At 47.3% G+C, this 21,737-nt stretch overlaps 1 protein-coding gene across 14 annotated transcripts in view; it reads left to right on the forward strand.

Moving 5' to 3' along the window:
• Window positions 1-21,737, forward strand: part of MTF2 (metal response element binding transcription factor 2) — a 1,089,527-nt gene that overhangs the window by 170,626 nt on the left and 897,164 nt on the right. For all 14 annotated transcript variants that reach the window (XM_069641820.1, XM_069641817.1, XM_069641821.1 and 11 more), the window contains one exon: window positions 2,239-2,320. In XM_069641820.1, the coding sequence (XP_069497921.1) occupies window positions 2,239-2,320 (82 nt within the window). The remainder of the gene's footprint in view (window positions 1-2,238; window positions 2,321-21,737) is intronic.

Consider the following 21,737-nt stretch of genomic DNA (forward strand, 5'->3'; position numbering starts at 1 on the left):
TATCAAGTCAACCAAACTGGGCTGGTCCAGTGAAGGAACTGTAATCTCACTCAGCACGGCACAAATAATTTAAATCTAAACCAAATCCATGCAACATTACCATGAGGACCCCCCCTTCCCACCATTAACCCTACTAAACTATCCATATACCTGCAAACACACCTAGACTTCCACAACACCAACTCTAATCGTGCAGCAAAATGCAAGAACTCGCCCAATTACAACATGCTCAAATTCATACCCAACGCCACAGTTATGAAAAACAACCTATACAACCTTCACACCGGAACACCAATGAAATCCATCACGGTGACCAGTTTTTCTGAACAAACTACCAACACAACAAATAATGCAATCTTGCACTCTCCTTGTCCTCCCACTAACAAACCATCTGCTGCCCCATTTTATTTTCGATCTGCTGGATTGCTGGAGACATGAAAATTCAGAGGTGTACTTTATAAATCTCCTTAACATAGAACTGCCATGTTTGGTGTGCAAGAGAGCTAATCCTCTGTAACCGCCTTTATTACAGGAAATGCTTTGCAGAGATTGGAAATGAAGCAGGCTGTTGTGGCAGCCCAGAAGTTGGCCCTCGTACATTTTGTTAGAGCAAAATGCTTTTGTTGAGGCATTCAGCATATTGTTGCAGCCTTGCATGTGCTCATCTTTTAATTTGGTCAATGTCTTAGTAGTACTTTAGTGGCCAGATCTCTCAAGGATAAACATAACGCAGTAAATCCATAGTTTGCTGCATAAACTCTTGCTAAATCCTTCAATCATAAGCATACAACCTCGGAAAAGATAAACAAATGACGATAACCCATTTGGATGGTTTGGAGTGGTCGGGTCGGAGCTGTGCAGATACATAGGAGGAACAGCCACTCAAAATCATACTCTTAAAACCTCAACAAGAGTGTACATATGTAAGCAGACTGGTGGCTTATGGAAGATGGGTTACAGTAACATTTCTAGCTATTTTACAAACTTGCAGGATAAGATTTCCAACTTGTATATAGCTACTTCTTAGATTGATTTTTGAGTCTTGATGAATATTCTTCAGTCCTCACAAAATCTGCTCTACCGCTCGCATAGTCAAATAGTTTTTAAGAAGGTAGAGTAGCATTTGCTTGTTAGTCTACCTCGCTGGAGAGTACAATGAAATTCTTTGTTTTGAAACTTTGTTTGCATTAAATGGCAAAGGTGTCCCTTTTTGTGGCTGTCCTCAGGGTGGCAGTAGTGTGCCGAACATGAATTGGGCTGATGCTGACATGTACCATTTTTCAGAAAGCGCTGTTAAACTTTGGGTCACTCTTTGTTGTTGGCCGAGTAGGTAAACTAAGTTACTTGACTTGCAGGTCTAGCTGGAATTGTAAAAATGTATGAGAACTGTACTGTAGTCTAAAACATTTTGCTGTAACGGCGCTCAGTGAGATGCATGACAAATGGTATTAACAGCAAGCTCTTGGCGTTTTTCTAATTGAACTTGCTGAAACAATCGTTGATTTTATAGCCGTTTGAAGTAGTGTGTGAATCTGGAGAAGTTAAAATAGATTGTATATGTGCTGGTGTGATTATTCTTTGATTGAATTTTACCTTTCTAAACTTTATCTTGGAAATTCCTTTGACAGGCAGGATGAGCATTTTATATTTGCTTGAAAAAGTGTTTTATAAGGAGGACTTTGTTACATGTGGATAGAGGTAAAAGAAGCATACCTTATTTGGTTACATGTAAGCCCTGACTCGTTGCGCCAATGTTTAATAGTTGACCAAACTAGTGATATATACATTTCTAGCCGTAAAGCGTCCATTCCCAAAGTAAGTGCTTGTTGTAGCATTCACATGAGTTTTATTGATTAACTTGATAACTGTCTCTTCTCTGAGCAGCATTTGTATTTGTCAAGGGTAATCTGATGAAACCTTTGGCCCAAGAAGAATGTATCTTTTTTAGTTTGTTTTTTGACAGGTTAATTTTGCTGCATATGGATGTGGGGGGAGACCGCATGCAGCCCCACTTCCACTCCCCATACTTTATTTCCCTAAACCCACCCCTGCATATAAATGCATAAAAAGATGTTGCAAAAAACAAAACTAATTCTTCGACTAAATGTACTGCGGCAAAAATTCCCTTTCCTGTTTGCATTTCAGCTTCTGTTTTTGTAAACCTTCTACATTGATAAAACATGATCCTCAGCACTTTCATTGTTCTGATAACATGGTATTCTTTCTTTTTTGTTCCAGATAAATACATTCAAGGAGAGCTGCTTCATTGCATTTGAAGACAGCTCTAAATCTTGGGTTCTCTGGAAGGATATACAAACGGGTAAATATTTGAAGAATCTTTAAGTTGGTTGTTATGGATTAAATTTACAAGATGATTTGATTCTCTTGAGTGTTCATTTTTCTTTGATAAGATTATGCAATGGCTCAAATGCGTTAAATAGTTTTAGCATATTACATCTTGCCGTAGCACAATTATCTTTGGATTTCTAGATCTGTTTTTTCTTTGTTTACATGAGCAATATTTGTTGTCTATTATCAATCCAGACTTGTTTATCTGTAGTTCATGTAAACCAGGATCATGGCAGATACTAGATTAAACGACTAAGCAGTCTGTGTCCTGCCAAGATTCATTTTGTCATACATCATGCCCTTGTTAGTCAGATTTGCACCAGGAAATCAGTTTGCGCTCCTTAGGCAACAGCCTCTATGCAAGTGCAGTTTTTCATTATGCACTAGTCACCACTGAAGTACTCTTACTGGGCCAAAGCTTGGTGTATTGTATCCCCAACAGGGGTATCCAAACTCAGCAGGTGAGGCAGAATTATTAAAGGCACATGAAATATTTGTACAGGCTAGAAAGGAAATGATGGGTAATATAAAATGTTTCTTACTGGAGCTTTTCATGAGAAGGTAGATACCATTTCACATGGCTGACAAAACAAAATGCAATATGGTAACATTTCCTTTCTTGCATTGCAAGTCCAACCCCACCTGAAACCTAGGGGTGAGAAGAAAGATTAGTTCATCCAATTAGTTTCCCCCCCATTTTTCTTCCTTTTTGATACAAAAGTTCATAGACTGCCTTCCTATGTTTTGGTTCCTTTTTTTAATAACTTGTTTATTTTTGAAATGGTTGCACATTGGAAGCAGTTGAGAGGAGAAAGACTGAGCAGACATTATCACCTGACATGACCTATTTTAACGAGTGAGTGACTGTATAACAAATCTCTTGGTCCCTCTCTGTGTTCCCTCGCCATTTTGTTGGTCATGCGTCCCCTTGGTTGTCCGGGATGTGGTCCTACGGTTCCAGTTCCATAACCTCACGTACGGCTGAATGGGCCATCCAGGGCTTATAAGTTTGTGCTCTGAATCTTTGGTCCTATTCCATAAGAGGGGCCCAAATGTCAGCGAACCGATGTAGGAGACCTGCCCTGGCCGCATTGACTTTTTCTACCACCAGAATGTCCCATAATTTGATCTACCAGAAGATCACAGAGGGGCCTTCAGTGGACGTCCACGCCTGGGCTTTTGTAATTCTTGCCACTAGTAGCATTTGCGTAAGGAGTTTGGCAGTCTTCCAGGACCTGGGATAGGACCATGGTGCTGGTGCACCCAGTAGGATAACTTCACATTCATTGAGAATGATCACTTAGGTGATTTCTTTTATGGTGTCGATACATTAGTTCCAAAAGGTTTGCATTATGGGGCAGGTCCACCACATGTCAAAGTATGATACAGGCTTTCCACATTTACGCCAACACAGGGGGCTAAGGGCTCGGTTGAACTGATGAAGGCGTGTCAGAGCAGTACCAACGAAGGAGCAGCTTATAGGTGCATTCTCGGTTGGTTTTGTAGAAGGAAGATGAGTGGGCTCTAGTCCATATGTCTAGTTGTCTAATGGGTGACCCAGCTCAGTTTCCACTGTGACATACATGCGGTTCTTTAGGGAAGGACGTCATCCTGTAAGTTTGTAAAGCTTGGAGATCCCACCTTTCGTCGCCAGCTCCTGGAGGGTAAGTTCCAGAGGGCTGAAGTTTTGTGTGGCTTCCTGCTGGACCAAAGGGTGAGGGCACCAGCGTCGAAGCTGTGCATAAGTGAATTTGTCAGTTTCAGCTAGTTGGAAAGACAGTTTACATTCCTCAAAGGTGCGAGGATGGCCATTTTCATAGGTGAAACCTTGGGGAAAAGGCTGGGTTATGAAAGACTGGTGCGTATGGACTGGGGCCCTGTGGAATCCCCTTGGACCCAAGTGCCCCGTCCCACATACTGGGGGTGGATTTGATGGAGGCCAGTATCTTCGTCCATGACCTTCGAGGCGGGACATGTGGGAGAGCGAAGAGGGAGTGGGAGTCACGACTGTTTGAGATCGACCCATTTTGGGGGGCTATCAGGTAGACACCAGGCTTGGAATTTTCGACGGTTAGGGACCCCCAGGCCATCCAAGCGAGGTTTGCCCATTATAACCCTCTGGGATATCCTTGACTTTTTACCCCTCCATATAAATCTGAGCATTTTCCTCTGCATTCGCAGGAGGGGAGACACAGGGACAATGGTGGGTAGGGAGGGTACAGGTGTATAAGAACCGTGGGAGAAGGTTCATTTTACAGGCTGTAAATCGCCCAGTGGGAGAGATTTCTTGCGAGGACCATCGCTCGAGGTCCTGTTCTAACTCTTTGAAGAGAGGAGGAAAGGTCAGTGGGAGTACATCTTTTGGGTGGGCTGGGAGTTGGAAACTGAGGTAAGGTATGGATTTGTGGTTCCACTGAATCGGGCACAGGAGTCGGACGCTCTCTAGTTCGCCAGAATTCAGTCCTACCACTAGAGCCACTGATTTCTCAAAGTTAATGACAAAACATGCAACCTCCCCAAATCTGTGCAGTTCTTTGAGGGGAGATAATAGCGAGGGGTTGTTTTCTGTTGGGGACAGCAACACATTGTCTTCATAAAGCATGACCTTATGTTGCGAGGCGCCTATCGGCAGTCCTTTCACATTCGGGTCCTTTCAAATTCTTTGGGCGAATGGCTCCATTACTAAAGCAAGTAAGAGGGGACAGGGGGACAACCCTGTCTGGTGCCACAGACAGGGGAATGGAACCCGACAGGTTTTGGTTAACCCCGAGCAAGGTTTTGGGAGAGCAGTAGTTGGCTAGGACCATAGTATGGAAGCTAGGACCCAAGTGAAAGGCTTCTAATGCGAGTTGTCGGATAGACCTTTCTACTTTATCCAAGGTCTTGGAAGCATCCAGGCTAACCGGGTCAATTTATGGGAGTCTTCCATCGCTGTGTCTATCAAATTGAGAGCCCTTCGAATATTGTCCCTGGTTGATCTATTTCTTATAAATCCCGCCTGGTCTGCATCGATACATTTATGGAGGATCGCTGCCAGGCAGTTAGCTAGTATTGAGTAAATATGAACAAACTAGGGGCCGTATTTACCTCTCAACATCGACGGTAATATTATTAATGTCGCCAAGGATGTAAAAACCCTAGGAATCTACATCGACTCAGCACTATCACTTACAAGACAAACCAATGCCTTAGCATCCTCCACTGCTTACACATGTAAGCTCATCACGGCCTTCTGCCCCTACCTAACAATAACTAATTAAATTTCAGTTGCAAGAGCATTAGTCTTATCAAAGCTTGATTATTACAATGCGCTCTACCTGGGCACATCCCAACAATAGATCAACAAAATGCAAGTTATGCAAAATAACGCTGTCAGATCGGCATGCAACATTACCAGGAAACATATCACAACTACTAGACGGACCATAAAGTGGCTTAATATTAAGCAAAGGATAGATCTGAAGTCACTTTCACTCACAAGTGTCTCTACAATCAGGCGCCAATTTACCTATCTGATACATGTTCACGCCACTCTTTGAAGCGACATACCAGATCCGCACAAGCACAATGTGTCTCCATCCCATGTTTTAATCAACAACGGGCAGGTGGAGTCAGTTTCCCAGTCCTCGCTGCTAAGAAATGGAATGCACTGCCTATCTCCTTGAGAGGAAGCTTCCTTTGCACAATTCCGCTTAAAGGTTCCTTGAGTAGGACCTCGACCAGCCCACTCTTATAGTAAACCACTCAGTATGCTTCTGCTTTTCATTTCCTTTGTAAATATCTGCCTGTAAATTTTTTGTAAATTTCTTGTGCCATATCCCCTTATGTACTGCCTGTTCATCTCTTACCTGTGCAGTCGGTAAGACCTTGCCTGTAATTGTGTGTCTCACCTTTGTCCATATGTATTGCCTGTTTTATCTCTTGCCTGTGTAACCTGTAAAATTAGCGCCCAGTTGCCTCCGGGGTCGGCGGTGCTTTACAAATAAAATAGTAAATACAAATATTAGCGTTGATATTTAATAAAGAGAGAGGTCTGTTCAGTTATCCCTTTGGTCTTTACCAGGCTTATGCAACAGAACAGTTATTGATTCCTGCATGGAAGGGGTGACCGATCCCGAGGTACCAAAGGAATTAGAGAGTTGTCAGCGGGGCAGTCAGTTGTGGGCGAAACAGTTTGTAAAACCGTGTTGTAAAGCCATCCGGACCCAGAGCCCTAGGTTTCAGAGATTTGATGGCCTCTTCTACCTCCTCACCTGTGATGGGGGCATCCAGCTCTTCCCTGTCCGTCTCCACGAGCTGCGGAAGGTTGGGATCTCGGAGGTAATCTGCATGCGCTGCTCGGTCATGAGGCAATACTGTCAGTTTCGGAAAGGTTGAGCGCCTGCTAGCTGTAGTTTTGCGTGTTCTTCCTAGTTGATGTGGCCCTGTGAGTCCCGCAGGCTTGTGATGGTATTCCTTCTTGCCTTGGCTAACTTGTCCACTAAAAGTCGATTTGCCTTGGTGTAATAACTTTGTTTAGTTTTGGCCAGCATGTGTGCTGTCTCGTCTGCATAGTGACCCTCCAGTTTTTTCCGAGCTATTGGCACTGCTCGATAGGTTTTTGGCGTCCAGCCTTTTTGTTTGTAGCAAGCTTCGGCGTTAAGAATTTCCTCCTCCAGTTTCAAGCGGATCTGTCGCTTCTGCTTATGGTATGCCGCTCCATGGGCAATTGGTTCTCCCCTAACCACTGCCTTCATGGGGTTCCAGGTTTTTGCTGGAGAGCTATCTTCGGCTGGATTCTTCTGAAAATTGTTCAGGATTACTTTGGCTGTGGAGTCCCTCAGAGGCATGGCATTGAGGAGCGGGTCGTATAGGTTCCAGCGGCGTTGGGGAGGCGGATCTGGGTTGTGTGCCAGCAAGGTTAATTTGATAGGGGCGTGGTCTGACATTTCTGTCATATCTATTGTTACTTTGTCCACAAAAGTGAATCTGTGGGGAGGTTAGCAGAAGGTCTACCAATGAGGATTTCCGGCGCACGTGTGAACAGAGGTTCTTTACGCCTTGGTGTAGGACCCTCCAGGCACCCACTATCCCCAGAGTGCGAAAGAAATGGATGAGAACAGTATCGATTTTAAAGTCTGAGATGGACGGAGGATGGGATTTGTCCCACAGGTGGTCCGGGGCCACATTGAAGCCCCTCCCACCCCCCGATGATTATTTGACCTTCAACAACTGGGAGTAGTTTATCACTCAACGTTGCGTAGAACGATTCCTGTCCGTCGTTGGGGGCATAGACCGAAACAAATGTGTTTCGTTTTCCATTCATGTCCTCTTTTGTCCTGATTCCGTGGTGCAACTGAAATGTTAACTTCGGCTTCGAAACTTGAAGCTACAACAACAAACCTGGAGGGCACCGAACATTTTTTGTCATCAATGCTCCCTGCAAACTGTAACAAAATTGCCATCATACTACTGCAAGGGTTTATATATGTCATTCACCTCAGAGTTTGGCATTGGCCGTGTGAAGCCTGCTCAGAGAAATTGAGTCCTCGTGTGTTCCCTTCTGTTGTGGTATCCCTAAACTCACCATCCGGGACCATCAGTCAAGCTTGGTGTCCGGGGTTGCACGCTTGCGTGCCTCATGCCTCTAGGCCACCAGGCCCTGCAGGTGCATTATTTGATTCTCTGGCTCTTCTGGACCTTTGTCCAGGCCTTCTGTCTCGTATTCGGGGAAAGGTTGTCTGTAGCACTGCCAGGGGGACTGGGGGAGGGACTCCCCGTGTTCAGGCGAAGTAGGATGCAGGATCATTTTGGCGTCTAAATGCCTAATCGTTTGGGAGACACCTTTTTGTAGTTGAATTGAAGTGCAGTCGGGAATAGGCAACGATACTTGACATGTTGATCACGAAGAAACAGCGTCAGTGGCCTCAGGGCTCTGTTTTTGTATCGTTGCAAGAGCTAGGTCTTGAAACATCTGCAGGGGGTTATGGGGGGCTGAAACGACAGCTCTTGTTTTGCTTATTGCCATGATTGCTTCTTTGGTCGTGAAAAAATGTACCCAGGTGATGACATCTGGGGGGTGGGGGAGTGGGGGAAGAGGGGAGTCCGTGTCCACTTAGTGGCGGGGGCGTAATCTATGGGTGAGGCCCAACATGAGTCAAGATGCGGGAGAAGAAATTGGAACAGGTCCCCTACCTATTCCGCTAGCTTTTGATCTGGGACTGAGAAGGGCACCCCACGAATGCGTAGGTTGTTCCGTTGGGCCCTGTTTTCTAGGTCCTCCTGTTTTTATTCCAAAAGTTCTTTCTTGTTAATGAGGGTTTGGATTTTTTGCTGCATTTCCACGAGCAGTTTTGCATGTTTCCTGGGTTTGGACCTCCATCTCCCTCACCCTCTACTCGACCTCCATAACCCTTTGGTCAGTTTGGTTGTAAATTCTGACATGCAGGATCGGACATTTCCGACTTCATGTCTGACATGAAGGCCTGGATGTCACTTTTGGTAGGTAGCTGGTTGGTGTTTACTCGGGACGTTAGAGGAATTGGTCTGGAGGATTCAGGCTTCTTTCCTTTATCTGGTGGAAGCAGCGTTGTAGAGAGAGCCACATTTTTGGGTGGGTTTGATATGTCTTGACATCTTTGGATTTCAGATGCGCCTTGACGCTCCCTCGCTGATGTGGTTGATGAAGGTCAGAGAACACTAATTTGGAGGGGTGGGTCTGTGATGCTGTTCCAATGACCCCAGGCCCTGAAAAATACATACCCCGGTGGTGCCATGGGCCGCAGCCCCACAGTCTTTATAGGTAGGAGATGTTCTTGCTTAATTGGGTAGAATTTTGTCTGCATCAGTGAATCTATGCTTCACTTATGGTTCAAAAGTGAAGTTTTTTCATTGAGGTTTAAAGTTCCCCTCTGCAAGATAATAGCTGGCAGAGATGGCGGGGGGGGGGTCATGTTTACCTTGATTCTCTAGTACCCCCAAGTTGGAATGCAAAGTTTATTGGGATGTGCTGGTGGGTCCCACTTGGATTCTACGCAGCTGTTGGGGAGGTTGGGGGGGGGTGTTTCTGGGGCTGCCAAAAGCACTTTCTTCTCAAGTTATGGGGGGGGAGGCGTTTGATCTTCTTAGTCTCCACCGAGCACGCCCATGGAGGAATAGGCCAGGGATCACAAGAGTCAATATAATCTCTCAAGTCCAGATCGCTCTTGGGCGTTGGGGGCCCTTCTAAGTGTGTCAAATGGCCCTCCAGAGGGGGGTGGAGGGGCAGTTGATCTTGTCAATAGTGACTTTGTGCTGCATCAAGTCCGGTACCGGGTGCGTCAGGGATTTAGAATTCCAGTTCTGCATAGTTCAATTAAGCAGGGGCACCCTACATTGAGGCTCAGTTATTAATCCTATGGCTCCCTTAATTCTTGTGACGTGCGGGTGATCTCATCACCTGGTCGCAGATGTAGGTGATCCAGGGCAGCAGATGGTGGTTCTCGGGAGCTGGGGTCAGAGAGCAAGGCGGTGAGCCTCTACACCCCACCAGGTTTTAATTTCTTTTTTTTATTTAATACAGCCATTTTCAAATATGAGGGCAAGAATATTTCACGTATATTGTCATGACATACATTTTATGCAATGCGGTATGTGAGCTTTTGCTAGTCATTTTTTACATAAGGGGGAAATTAAGGGGAGGGGGAAAGACTGGCGAAGGAGGGACTTCAGGGAAGGGTATAATTCGGGAGACATTACGGTGCTTGTAGTTCTAGTCGCTTCCTACTTAGCGAGTAGCTATGATCTGAGCGGGGCCCATATGTCCTTCGGCCTCCAGGTGGTGTGGATCCCTCGGATGGAAGTCTCTTCACATTCTTGTGTGTTGATTAGGTCTCTTAACCAGTTTTGGTGTGGGGGGTCTTTTGATTTCCATTTCCTAAGGATATTTCATTTGGCCACGGCACTTACCATCATGAATTGCCTACGTGTCTTCACGGAGGCCTTTCCGATGTCTCCCAGGAGGTATTTCAAAGGTGTGACTAGGATATTGGTATTTAGTATATCGTCCATCGTGTTGTCTACCTCTCCCAGTATTGCTTAATCGGCGGGCACTCCCAATACATATGTATGGCTGATCCATTGGGTGTTCCACACTTGGGGCATAGTTGTGGGCTGGCGGGGTTGAATTGGGTGATCTGTTTTGGTGTAATGTGAAGATGGTTCAGGATTTTGAGTTGGATAAGTCTGAATTTGGCACATAGGGAGATGGTTTTGGTGTATTTACAGTAGTTTGTCCAGTGTTCATCTATTTGGATACACAAGTCTTTTTCCCATTTGGTTTTCATATTGTTCTTAGATGTGTATTAGATTGTACAGTTTTGTATAGGGTAGACACGCCACCCACAAAGCCTTCTTCTGTAAGGATCTCCGTTAGGAATTTATGCATCGAGGGTGAGTTGGGAAATGATGGCCATTTTTTCTTGCATGCAGCCCTCAGATGTTGGTGGTGCAGGGTTGTAGTTAGACTTTTTCCAGCTTTTTTGAATTTCCGCCAGCATGAGGTCTCCCACCCTGGCCTTTTTGTCGGGCTACCACAGTAACTGTATAGTGCGGTCCATTGTTAAGTCCCTGCAACAGATCACACAGAGACCTGCCCCAACACCCCCCCCCCCCCCCCCCCACCCCATCGGAGAGGTAATCACTCTTGGCGGTCCTTTGAAGGGCAGTCCTGTGCAAATCAGAATAACTATGGCATGGGGAGTTTCAATACAGGACAAACTTCAGGAAGTCCCGCATACTACTCTGCAAGAGGTCAGCAACGCGGCAAAACCAGAGGTAGAGGCCCTAATCCTGGAGGAGTCGCAGCCTCTGGTCAGAAATGACCATCAGATCCAGGTCCCCTCCCATGTCACCCCGGTCGGGGACCGCTTAACATTTTTCTTCATGCCATGGGAGGGGAAAACTTCAGACCAGTGGGTCATAAAGACGGTCGCCCGCGGGTACTGCGTGGATTTCACCCGACCTCCACAATTCAGACCACCACGCTCACGGCGCATTTCACCGGACCATCTGGAGATCCTGAATGAAGAGGTGGAAGCACGGCTGGGAAAGGACACAATGGAAGCCGTCCGTATTCTTCAGGTAAACAAGGGTATTTATTCAGTGTACTTTTTTGTACCCAAAAAGGACCTCACCATGAGCCCTGTTCCAGACCTGCGCCCAGCGAACAAGTTCATAACACCTCAAAAGTTTTGCATGGTAACACTGAGACAAGGGGACCATATGGCAACATTGGACATGAAAGATGCTTACTTTCATATTTCAATTTTGCCAGCGCACAGGAAATATCTAAGGTTCATGATAGAGGACAGGCATTACCAATTCAAGGTACTCCCCTTCGGCGCCAACAGTGTTTACCAAGGTCCTGGCAGTGGCTGCAGCACACCTGCGCAGACTATCCGTCCCGGTTTACCCATACCTCAACAACTGGCTCATCACAGGGCACTCGTACAACACATGTTTTCGAACATCCAAAAAACCGTAGATCTCCTCTTCGTCTGGGTTTCTTGATTAACAAGAAGAAATCCAATCTAGTCCCCAGTCAAACAAAACAATTTCTGTCAGCTCTTATTCGGACGGAAGACTGTCTCGTCTTCCCCTCCGAGAGGGTTCAGAACATGCTTTTTCATGTTCAGGTGTACATGTATGTATCAGGTCGGGAGGTGACGGTGCGCAAAGCCATGCTCTTGCTAGGAATGATGGCGTTGTGCATATGCTTGGTTCCGCATGCACAGATGCGCATGCCTCCCATGCAAGAGTGGCTCAGCAGCCAGTGGTGTCAGACCAGCGGACAATGGGAAGATCTGGTAGTTGTGTCGCCAGCCCTCGTTCTCTCTCTGCATTGGTGGTCCAGAGAAAACCTCTTGAAGGGGAAAACCTTCACCACCCCTGTAGTGGAAGCCACTCTCACGACAGACTCATCCCTCACAGGATTGGGGGGGGGGGGGCGGCTCACCTGCTTCAGCAGACAGTACATGGAGTGTGGTCCCTTCATGTAGCGTCCAACCATATAAATTTACTGCAGCTATTAGCGGTGTTCAAGGTATTAAAGGCCTTTCAGATGCAACTGCAAGGGAATACAGTGCTGATTTTAACAGACAGAACTACAGCCATGAATTACCTGAACAAACAGGGGGGCACTCACTCTCCAGGGCAAACCAAGCTGTCCCAAAGCATTTGGATATGGGCTCTCCGACACAAGATGCTTCTGTTGTCCCAACATGTTCCAGGGGAACTCAGTCTTCTGGCAGACGTGAAGAATACGAATGGCGTCTGCACGAAGACCTTGTTTCCGACATCTTCACAGAATGGGGCTTCCCAGAGATCGAAATATAGGTTAGATCCAGTCTGAACAACTATGGCGAGTTTCCTGATGTGGTTATATGTATTTACATGACATTTTTTGCAGCACCAATCTCTGAATCCCTGCGACTGACCAGTGCTTTAAGATAAATTGGAGATAACAGAGATGTCGGTGCGCTCCAAATATTTGTATTTCAATGATTTATTCACTTTGATTTGGTCTGTTTACACTCTGTATTATTTTCATACAGGGAAGTTTTGACAAATCCTTTTTTAAAGCAATGTCCATTCAAAATAAAAAATTTTTTTTCGTAATGTAAACTCAATATTTTTTCCAATGTACACTCAAAAATCCCCTCAAGTGTTTCTCTATCCCTTTCGGATGGCTCATCAGGAGGGTTGTGGTGAATAATTTTAGTTGTTGTGGTTTCAAAACATGATTGTACTTTAGAAGGACGAAAAGGTCAATTCGTAATTCCCATCTATTTGGTTGAATCCTTATTATGCCATTAGGCTTGTCATAGTAATCAGTGGCCCACTGATTTTTAATTTCTTCAAAATGTTCCTGTTCCTTGTTTTTATGGCCGCTAGTAAGATCCGATCGATGCTTCCCAGAGATTTACCTGTTCGCAACTCAGGAGTACGCCCAATGCCAAGACTATGCTTCCAGGTACCCCCAGAACCGCTCCAAGGGGAACGGTTCTGGATAACATGGTCAGGGAAATTTGTCTACACCCCCCACCCCCTGACTCCTCGTCTCAACAAGATTATGCACAAAATGCACCACAAACCAGTTACAATGATACTGGTTGCCCCCAGGTGGGCCCGCCAACCTCGGTTCGCTCCTCTGATGGAAATGTCCCTCTCCTCACCAGTGAAACTACCCTGCCCGTACAGCATGTCTCAGGACAGGGGGTGAGACCCTACACCCATGCCCACAAACTCTGAACTTAGCAGCTTGGCTCCTGAGGTCATAGAGTTTGGACACCTACAGCTCCCTCAGAGGTGCATGGACATACTCAGGGAAGCTAGGAAACCGAACACACGTTATTGCTATGCCAGCAAATGGAAACGTTTTGTCATCTGGAGTAATTCCAAGGGTGTCAATCCCATCGATTGCTCACCCACACACATTGTGCTGTACCTAACCCATCTGTTGGACACTGGGTTGGTCTTCAATTCCCTAAATGTTCATCTGGCTGCACTGTCAGCCTGCACCACATCACAACAAAAGGTGTTGTGGTGGAAGATACCGGTGATTAAGGCCTTTATGGAAGGGGTTAAGAGGATTTATCCTCCCATTTCTCACCCAGCTCCTGGGTGGGAGCTAAATGTGGTTTTGACCAGGCTCATGGGAGCTCCCTTTGAGCCTATTCATAAAGCAAGTCTAAAAGACCTGACTTATAAAATGGCCTTCCCAGTGGCTATCACTTCTATCAGAAGGGTTGGTGAACTACAGGTACTTTCTGTTCTAGACCCCTTTATTACAGTCCACAGGGATAAGGTAGTTATGTGCACACACCCCAAATTCATCTCAAAGTTCCATGTGAAGCAGTCAATTGAACTACCTACCTTTTTCCAGAACCCCACTAGCATGGCACAAAGAAGCCTACACACACTAGATGTGCGCAGGGCAGTCACGTTCTACTTGGAAAGATCTAAACCACTGAGGCAAACCAATTTTTCATTTCAGTAGCAGCTGGTAGAAAAGCAGTTCCTGTCTCTAAATCAGCTATCTAAAGTTTCATTGTCGAATGCATCACACTATGTTACTCTTGCTAAGAGAGAACTGCCCTTCAAGTCCAGAGCACACTACTCGAGGCACTGGGGGCCTCGATAGCATTCATTGCAAGTGTTACCCTTGAGTCCATTTGCAAAGCGGCAATCTGGAGTTCTGTACAGACCTTTACAAAACACTATTGCCTAGACACTCATTCTAGGTCTGATTCTCAGGTGGGACAAGCAGTATTAGACTTGTTTTCGCTACTGTTACTTCTCACAACCCACCTCCAACTCCGGGTACTGCTCGCTAGTCTATGCACAGCATGTGATTCTAAGCAGATTAACAAGCATCCGAAGACATGCATTGCTTACCGTATTAGCATTTCTGATGTTTGTATCGGCTTAGATTCACATGTGCCCGCCCTACCTCCCCGCTCGGGGTGGAAGGAACATGGACTTCTTACTACTTCTCTCTTCTTCATGTACTCACTCACGATAGCCTTGGGCTCCATCTTGGCAGAAAAAATACAATTGGAGGGACCTTGACGCGTGAGGCTATTTTGGGTACACTACACGTCACAATAGAGATAGTGTTACAGAGACGTCTATGCCGACGTCCCTTTTCTGGTCCCAGAAAGACCAGATGCAATACTCTGCGGTTACCACTGGATGTTGGACTATGTGCACAGCATGTGAATCTAACAAGATCCATTCATCAGAAATGCTATTACGGTAAGTAATGCATGTCATCCCAGCCACTAATAAACTGGCTTTTCACCAAGTTACAAAATGCGTTTGAAGTCTTTAAAATTGAAGTTTAGTAGAGGGCGCTAGAGTACCACCGAAGTTGGTGGCTCATCCGTGAGCTCCCTGGAGGCTCCTAATAAATCTTGTCAAATCGCTGCAATCCTGACATATCGCCAAGTAACCCGTGCAGTCAGACTCTCCAGTGGTCGCCGTGCAATCTGTGCCCGAAATTACAGAAGGAAACTCTTCCGAGCACCCTGTACATCTGGTGCCAGTGGCCTGCGCCGGGCCCACGGAGGTAAGACTGGTACCCTCCCCCGCCCCCTAGGAAGACCTGAAGATCGCTGCTCCTGACCCCCGGCACGCAGGTATTGGCAGCCCAGGGGCACGAGCCGCGGGGCCATCCGTGCCAGCAGAACCAGCGAGGAGTGCAGGCGGGGCTGGCAGCTCTGTGGCGGCGCCTGGGAAGGCGAGCGGAGACACCGGGGCGCCACAGCGGTACAGCTGCGGAGGAGTAGCCGGCCAGCAAGGAAACAGCCAGCCCTGACAAGTGCTGCGTGCCGAAGATGAGGAGCGCAGCGGGGGCCCATGAGGCAGCAGGGCGTGCAATCGGGAGGTGTGCAGGAGAAGCGCAAGCGAGGGTGGGGGACCTGCGGGGGGAAGGCGGAAGTGGGCGGCTTCCCCGCGGTGTTGCGCCGCGCTTGTCCATGAACACGGCCTGAAGATGCAATCTCATCTGAAGGGAGCGGAGCGCTGGTAACGCGAGGGCTTCCCCTTTCATGCTCAGACACAAGTAGCCCATGGGACAGCTCACCTGGGGGCCAGTAGGGGCAAACACCCCCAACATTATTACAGCAAGCGGCCATAGGAGAACCCATTGATCACCCATGTGATAAAGATTGACAGGCCTCGGCCCTCCCAGCGCACAGTACACCCGTAGAGCAGGCATTAACAGCCAACAGAACCCCCCCCCTGCCCAGCCCCAAGGGCACCATTCTCGCTCAGCCTATCGATGCCCGTCTGCAGGCGCGTGGGGATGGAGACCCCTGCCATCTGGGGCCCGTGATCCCACAACCGCTCATTATTGTGCATCCTGGCGCCGTGGCTGACATCGCACAGTGCCACGAGCCCGGTCACCCCTCCCCTGCCCCCCTCCCCTCCTGCAGCAGCAGAGCTCGATACCGAGACCACCCTTCAGAACGGTCCCGCCAGCAGATGCCAGCAAAATAAACAGACACTTTGGGAAGCCCAGCCCCACGGGATCTCTCCCCCTGTTGGAGTAGGACACGCCTGACATCCAGCCCGGCTCCGATTCCCAGCGGTCCATATATTGTGGAGGCGCCAGGTGATCCCGTGACAAGCGCCAAGATGGGCAAACATGATAAATTGCAGTGGAAACTTAACTTTGACGCTGGACCTGCGTCAAAAACCCCAAGACAAGAAAACTGCCCGGACTCCCCACACAACCACGACCTGACTGGAGGATGAACACCAGAGGCAGGTGGACATCCGTGAGATCCTCCTAGATCTCAAAACGGGGGTAGGGAACCTGGACAGCAAAATGGATACGCTATCGTCCAAGGTAGACTTACTTCAACATCGCCTGGACAAGCACAAAGACGGATTGGACAATGCTGAACAAAGAATCTCGGACATGGACGAAAGCTCAGCTTCACTAACCGCAAGAGTATCCACACTTGAAAACCAAATGAAATCAGTCATGGCCATGAACTGGGATTTGGAGGGATGCTCCCGTCGAAATAATATAAGAGTGGTGGGAGTTGGGGAACAAGCAACACAACAAAATGGAAGACCACATGGAGAAAATGTGCATAGACCTCTTCGGCGACAGGGCTCTCAACTATTTGTGATAGAAAGGGCTCACAGGATCCCAACTGGTCCCTGGGGCACCCCCTCTCCCGATTATAGCCAAGCTGCTGAATTAGAAGGACCAGGATACCATTGTGAGGTTGGCAAGGGAGCAATGGAACCTTCAATATGACGGGGACGCAATACAAATCTTCCTTGACTTCTCCCCATCAGTCCAGGCCCAAAGAAGATCCTTCACAGCTGTCAAACATTGGCTACGGGAGAACAAAATTACTTATTCAATGCTTTTCCCTGCAAAACGCTGCGTCCAGTTCGAGGGGAAAGTCCACCTTTTCAACTCTCCCTAAGAGGCCACCCTATTCCTTGATAAGCAAGGATGTAAAGCTCCAAGCAGCTTCACGGAAGGAGCGCGCTGTAAGAAATCCACCATGATCTGCAAAATTGACGCAGTGAAGACATGGCAAGCGACAAATGTCAAGATTTAACACAGAGTAAAAAAGGAGCACCTTCTCCTGGTGGGTCGCTAGTGCCCCACTCACAGCAGCATTTTGTTTATTTTGGGGGGAGACCAAACGGACAAGTTAGGGGTTGTCCGTGTAAGGTACTATTCATTAAGGTTGTTATGGTTACGCACCGGCTGACCCTGGCCCGGCTCTGCCTCGTCCCGCCGCATACTACATCCAACTCAACAAACACAACCATGCCTACAGACTGCTGCTCCACTACAGACCACCACAGGTCTACTCACAGCCCAAGCATTGTGAACAAGGATCCCACCCTCCTGATTCAAGGTAGCGACGTGAAATATTAGGGGAGGCAACATTCCTGCAAAAACAAGGAAGAGCCTGGAGTTTCTCAAACGTCACAATGTAGATGTGGCAATGATACAGGACACGCACCTCATCCCATTAAAGGAACACCTATGGGCCCGAAACTGGGGCTGCCACCGCTACTTCTCCTACTCGTCGTACGCCAGAGGGGTAGCCACCCTCATCAACCCCAAAGTCAGCTTCCGCCTGAATAAAGTGGAAAAAGACAGTGATGGCAGAGCCCTCTTAGTACAAGGAGTCATTGCTGGGAAGGACGTCCCATTCATAAATTCATATGGTCCCAACGTGGACGGAGTGAATAATTTCGATTGGGTCCTCTCACGACTCACACAGAGCGGGGCAACAACTATCATTTGGGATGGCGACCTTAATACCCATCTTGACCCGCAAAAAGATAAATCCCAGGCCACCACAGTACAGACAGCGAGGGTAGCCTTCAAGTGCAAGAGATTTGCAGAGCGTACAATCTGGTTGAAATATGTAGGCACGGAAACTGGGAAGCGCAAGTATACATTCCACTCTGAAGTACATCATTCCAGCTCTCGCATAGACTATCTGCGGTCTCTGCGCAACGCATATTCCAATGGGGTTGTTGCCAGATCCTGCCAAAAACTTTCTCGGACCACGCTACAGTGACACTTGAATGCAACCTCCCCAATGCAAAACCAACGGCACCGCACTGGTGCTTTAAACCCAGAGCGCTAACGGACCAAGTATTCACAACTGAGCTACGTGAGGAGATCACATCCTTTTTAGACATTAATCAAGACTCCGTCTCCTCAGCGGGGACGTTATGGGAAACGTTAAAGTGTTATATAAGAGGAGTGTGCATCACCAAAGAAAACGGAATTCTAAAGACAATACGTCATGAGTTAGTGGCCAGTGAGGAAGGCCTGAAGGCTTCAGAACTACTGCGCACTGATACAAATTCCAAACGCACCCAAGCGGAACTCAAAGAACTAATGCTTACATTCAGGACCTTAGCAGAACGAGAGTTGAAGTTCTTGTGCTGCGGGTACCAGATACAACAATATGGTGAAGGGCAAAGTCCTGGAGTGCTCCTGGTCCGCCTAATCGCTGCTGACAGAAAACCCACTTTGGTGGAAAGAATCCGTACCTCACAGGGGACACTAGTCCACACAGAACCAGAAATAATCAAAACTTTCTGCACCTTCTACCAAAACCTGTACAGCATACAACACTCAAACGACTCTGAACTTTTACATAACTATCGAGCAGACACAGAACTATATTGGGTAGAGCGAGAATTACGCGAACCACTTAATGACCCCATTTTGCAGGAAGAGATCCTAGTAGCAATAAAGAGCTTGCCCAACACCAAAGACCCCGGCCCCGATGGCCTAATTGGAGAATGAATTTTATAAAGCATTCGCCTAATTAGTAGCCCCCCTCCTTCTGAAAGTTTACGAGGCATTAGAGACGGGCATCCTCCCGCAGACCTTAAGGGAAGCAAATGTAATTCTCCTGCATAAAAGACCAGCCCCCCGAGGAATGCGGTTCCTATAGACTGATTTCCCTAATAAACCTAGATAATAAAATACTGGCCAAAACTCTATCCAACAGACTAATCCCTCTGATGCCAGCACTGGTACTCGCAGACCAGGCTGGTTTTGTGCCCGAAGGTACCACGACATTCGGTATCAGAAGAATGTTCGGAGCCATGGCAGCGATGGAGCCCACACAAAAGGCAGCTGCAATCCTCCTAGACGCCGAAAAGGACTTTGAGTCTGTCGAATGGCCCTTCATGTTTGCAGTACTTGGGCAACATGGCATGGGGAACCAGTTTATAAAACTAGTGGCATTATTCTATAATAAACCCCAATCAGCCATTGTCCCCTGCTCATCGAAATCTACACATGTCCCTCTCCAATGCAGGACTAGACAAGGGTGCCCATTGTCGGCGCTAATATTTGCGCTAGTGATGGAACCGCTAGCCTCCGGCTTGCGTACACGGCATCTCCAGAGGTCTCACTATAGATCCCATAAAGTGGTCCTCTCCCTGTACGCTGACGACGTAGTGCTATTCGTTCAAAATCCCATTGAAAATCTAGTCCTATAATGCACAAGATAATTAAATTTAGCATGATCTCAGGCCTGAAAATCAACCATTACAAGTCGATGGTTTTTCCCCTAACTCCTTGTACCAGCAAATCTGCAGACGAATTTAATTTCAAGTGGGAGTGTTCTCATGTACAATATCTTGGGATCCTCTTATCTCTGAGCCACCGAGATATCTTTCAGGACAACTATGAGACCACATTAAAATCACTTCAAGAGAAGGTGAACAGGTGGAAGTCACTGACACTCTGGGGATGAGCATCATTGATTAAGATGGTGATCCTACCAAAACTCCTCTACCTGTTCACGAACCTACCACTCTTGCTCCCACAGCGCTATTTGGGGAAGCTAAAGAGTCTCATACTAGAGCTGATCTGGGCCGGCAAACCGTACAAGCCTCCCGTTCTGGCCAATATCTGTCTTTGGGGTGGAGGTAATAGTTGAAGTTCTGTGTGAGAAGCCAATATAATGCAGCCCTTCTGTAGGTGAATGGTAGACCGTCCTTATGTAGGTGTGACAAATCCAGGCAATGCGGCCCCTTCTCCTGAAGTGGGAGTATTGGGTAAGATTTGCATAGCAATGATCAATCTACTGACCTGTGTCAACCCCAGAACTTTTTGCTTTACTGGTGGATTATTTTCCCCTATATTTCAGGGAGTGGGAGCCTTTTTCCACACTCGCAGATCCTTTTACTCCTTTAATAGGTGTCATTTTTAAGACTAGTATCTTTTTTTTTTTAATCCTCTGACAACTTTTGGCACATACTGTCTATTATTGCTGGGTTTCCCTTTGGTCTCCCCTTTTAACTCTCTGGCTAACCTAGGAGAACTACAGTTCACAAGGATAGAAAGGAGCTGCCGAGTAAGAGCATGAGAAAGTAATTGCCAGACAGTGGGCATTCCGAACTCTAGCACCAGTGGGTCAACTGACAACAGCACAGCAGAATTGGCCCCCCACTGACCCTTAACTGACTTAACAATACCTGGTGTCTCTAACATGGTGCTACCAGGACACTGTACACGATGGCAGACTAAGGCAAGAGAGGAAATGGCTTCGGGTGCGACTGGTCATTATTCCCCACCACTGTGTCCGTCTCTTAAAGTCCAAAACTTGGACTTAGAATAGCAAAGACCGGAATGGTGCCCTGTTGAGAACTAGCAAGGGGATACTAAACGGCAGGAAGGAGGGCAAGGACCGGAAAAACAAACTCCTTGGTTTGACCCCCCAATTGAGGCTCCTCCAACGACGAAGGCTCAAAGCTCATCCCTCCAATTTCCCCTCCCTCCTGCTCCACCCATGGTTTCTCCTGCTGGATCGGATAGCCCTCCAGTTGTAATGAAGACTGGGGGCGGGACGTACAGTGAGAATGCTATGGATATTATTGTATCCCCAGAAGAAATTACTGTCAGGGTACTCATGGCTACCCAGCTGGAGGAATCAACATGCCTATTAAACATCTCCATTCAAAGGCCGAAGGGGTCATGGGGTTGGCCTCAGTATTTGAGGATGACTACTCCTATCTTGAAGCTGTCTTCAATCGGCCCAATTTGCCTGAATATGCAGTTATGTCACCATCGGAGATGAGGTGGAATCTGCCCATCCCCCCCTCCTCCCTTTTCACCCAGCACACTCCTACAACGTCAACACTCTGCCTTGGATTTGCAGTTGGCTTAAGATACAGCCGCTCTAAATTCTACGAGATCCTATCAGCCCAGCCCAAGTGACTACACAGGGACTAACACCTAAAGCAACTGCGATTCCTGATAAAGGGATGCAGCTTCCCTGATCCCAGTAGAATCCCCTTGCCCCATGCTTGGTAACAGGTGAAGTAACCAGACGGTGGCTGGTAGTCCTGAAACA

The sequence above is a fragment of the Ambystoma mexicanum genome, chromosome 1q, assembly GCF_040938575.1.
Source record: "Ambystoma mexicanum isolate Mex_15411 chromosome 1q, UKY_AmexF1_1, whole genome shotgun sequence".
Taxonomy (NCBI): Eukaryota; Metazoa; Chordata; class Amphibia; order Caudata; family Ambystomatidae; genus Ambystoma; species Ambystoma mexicanum.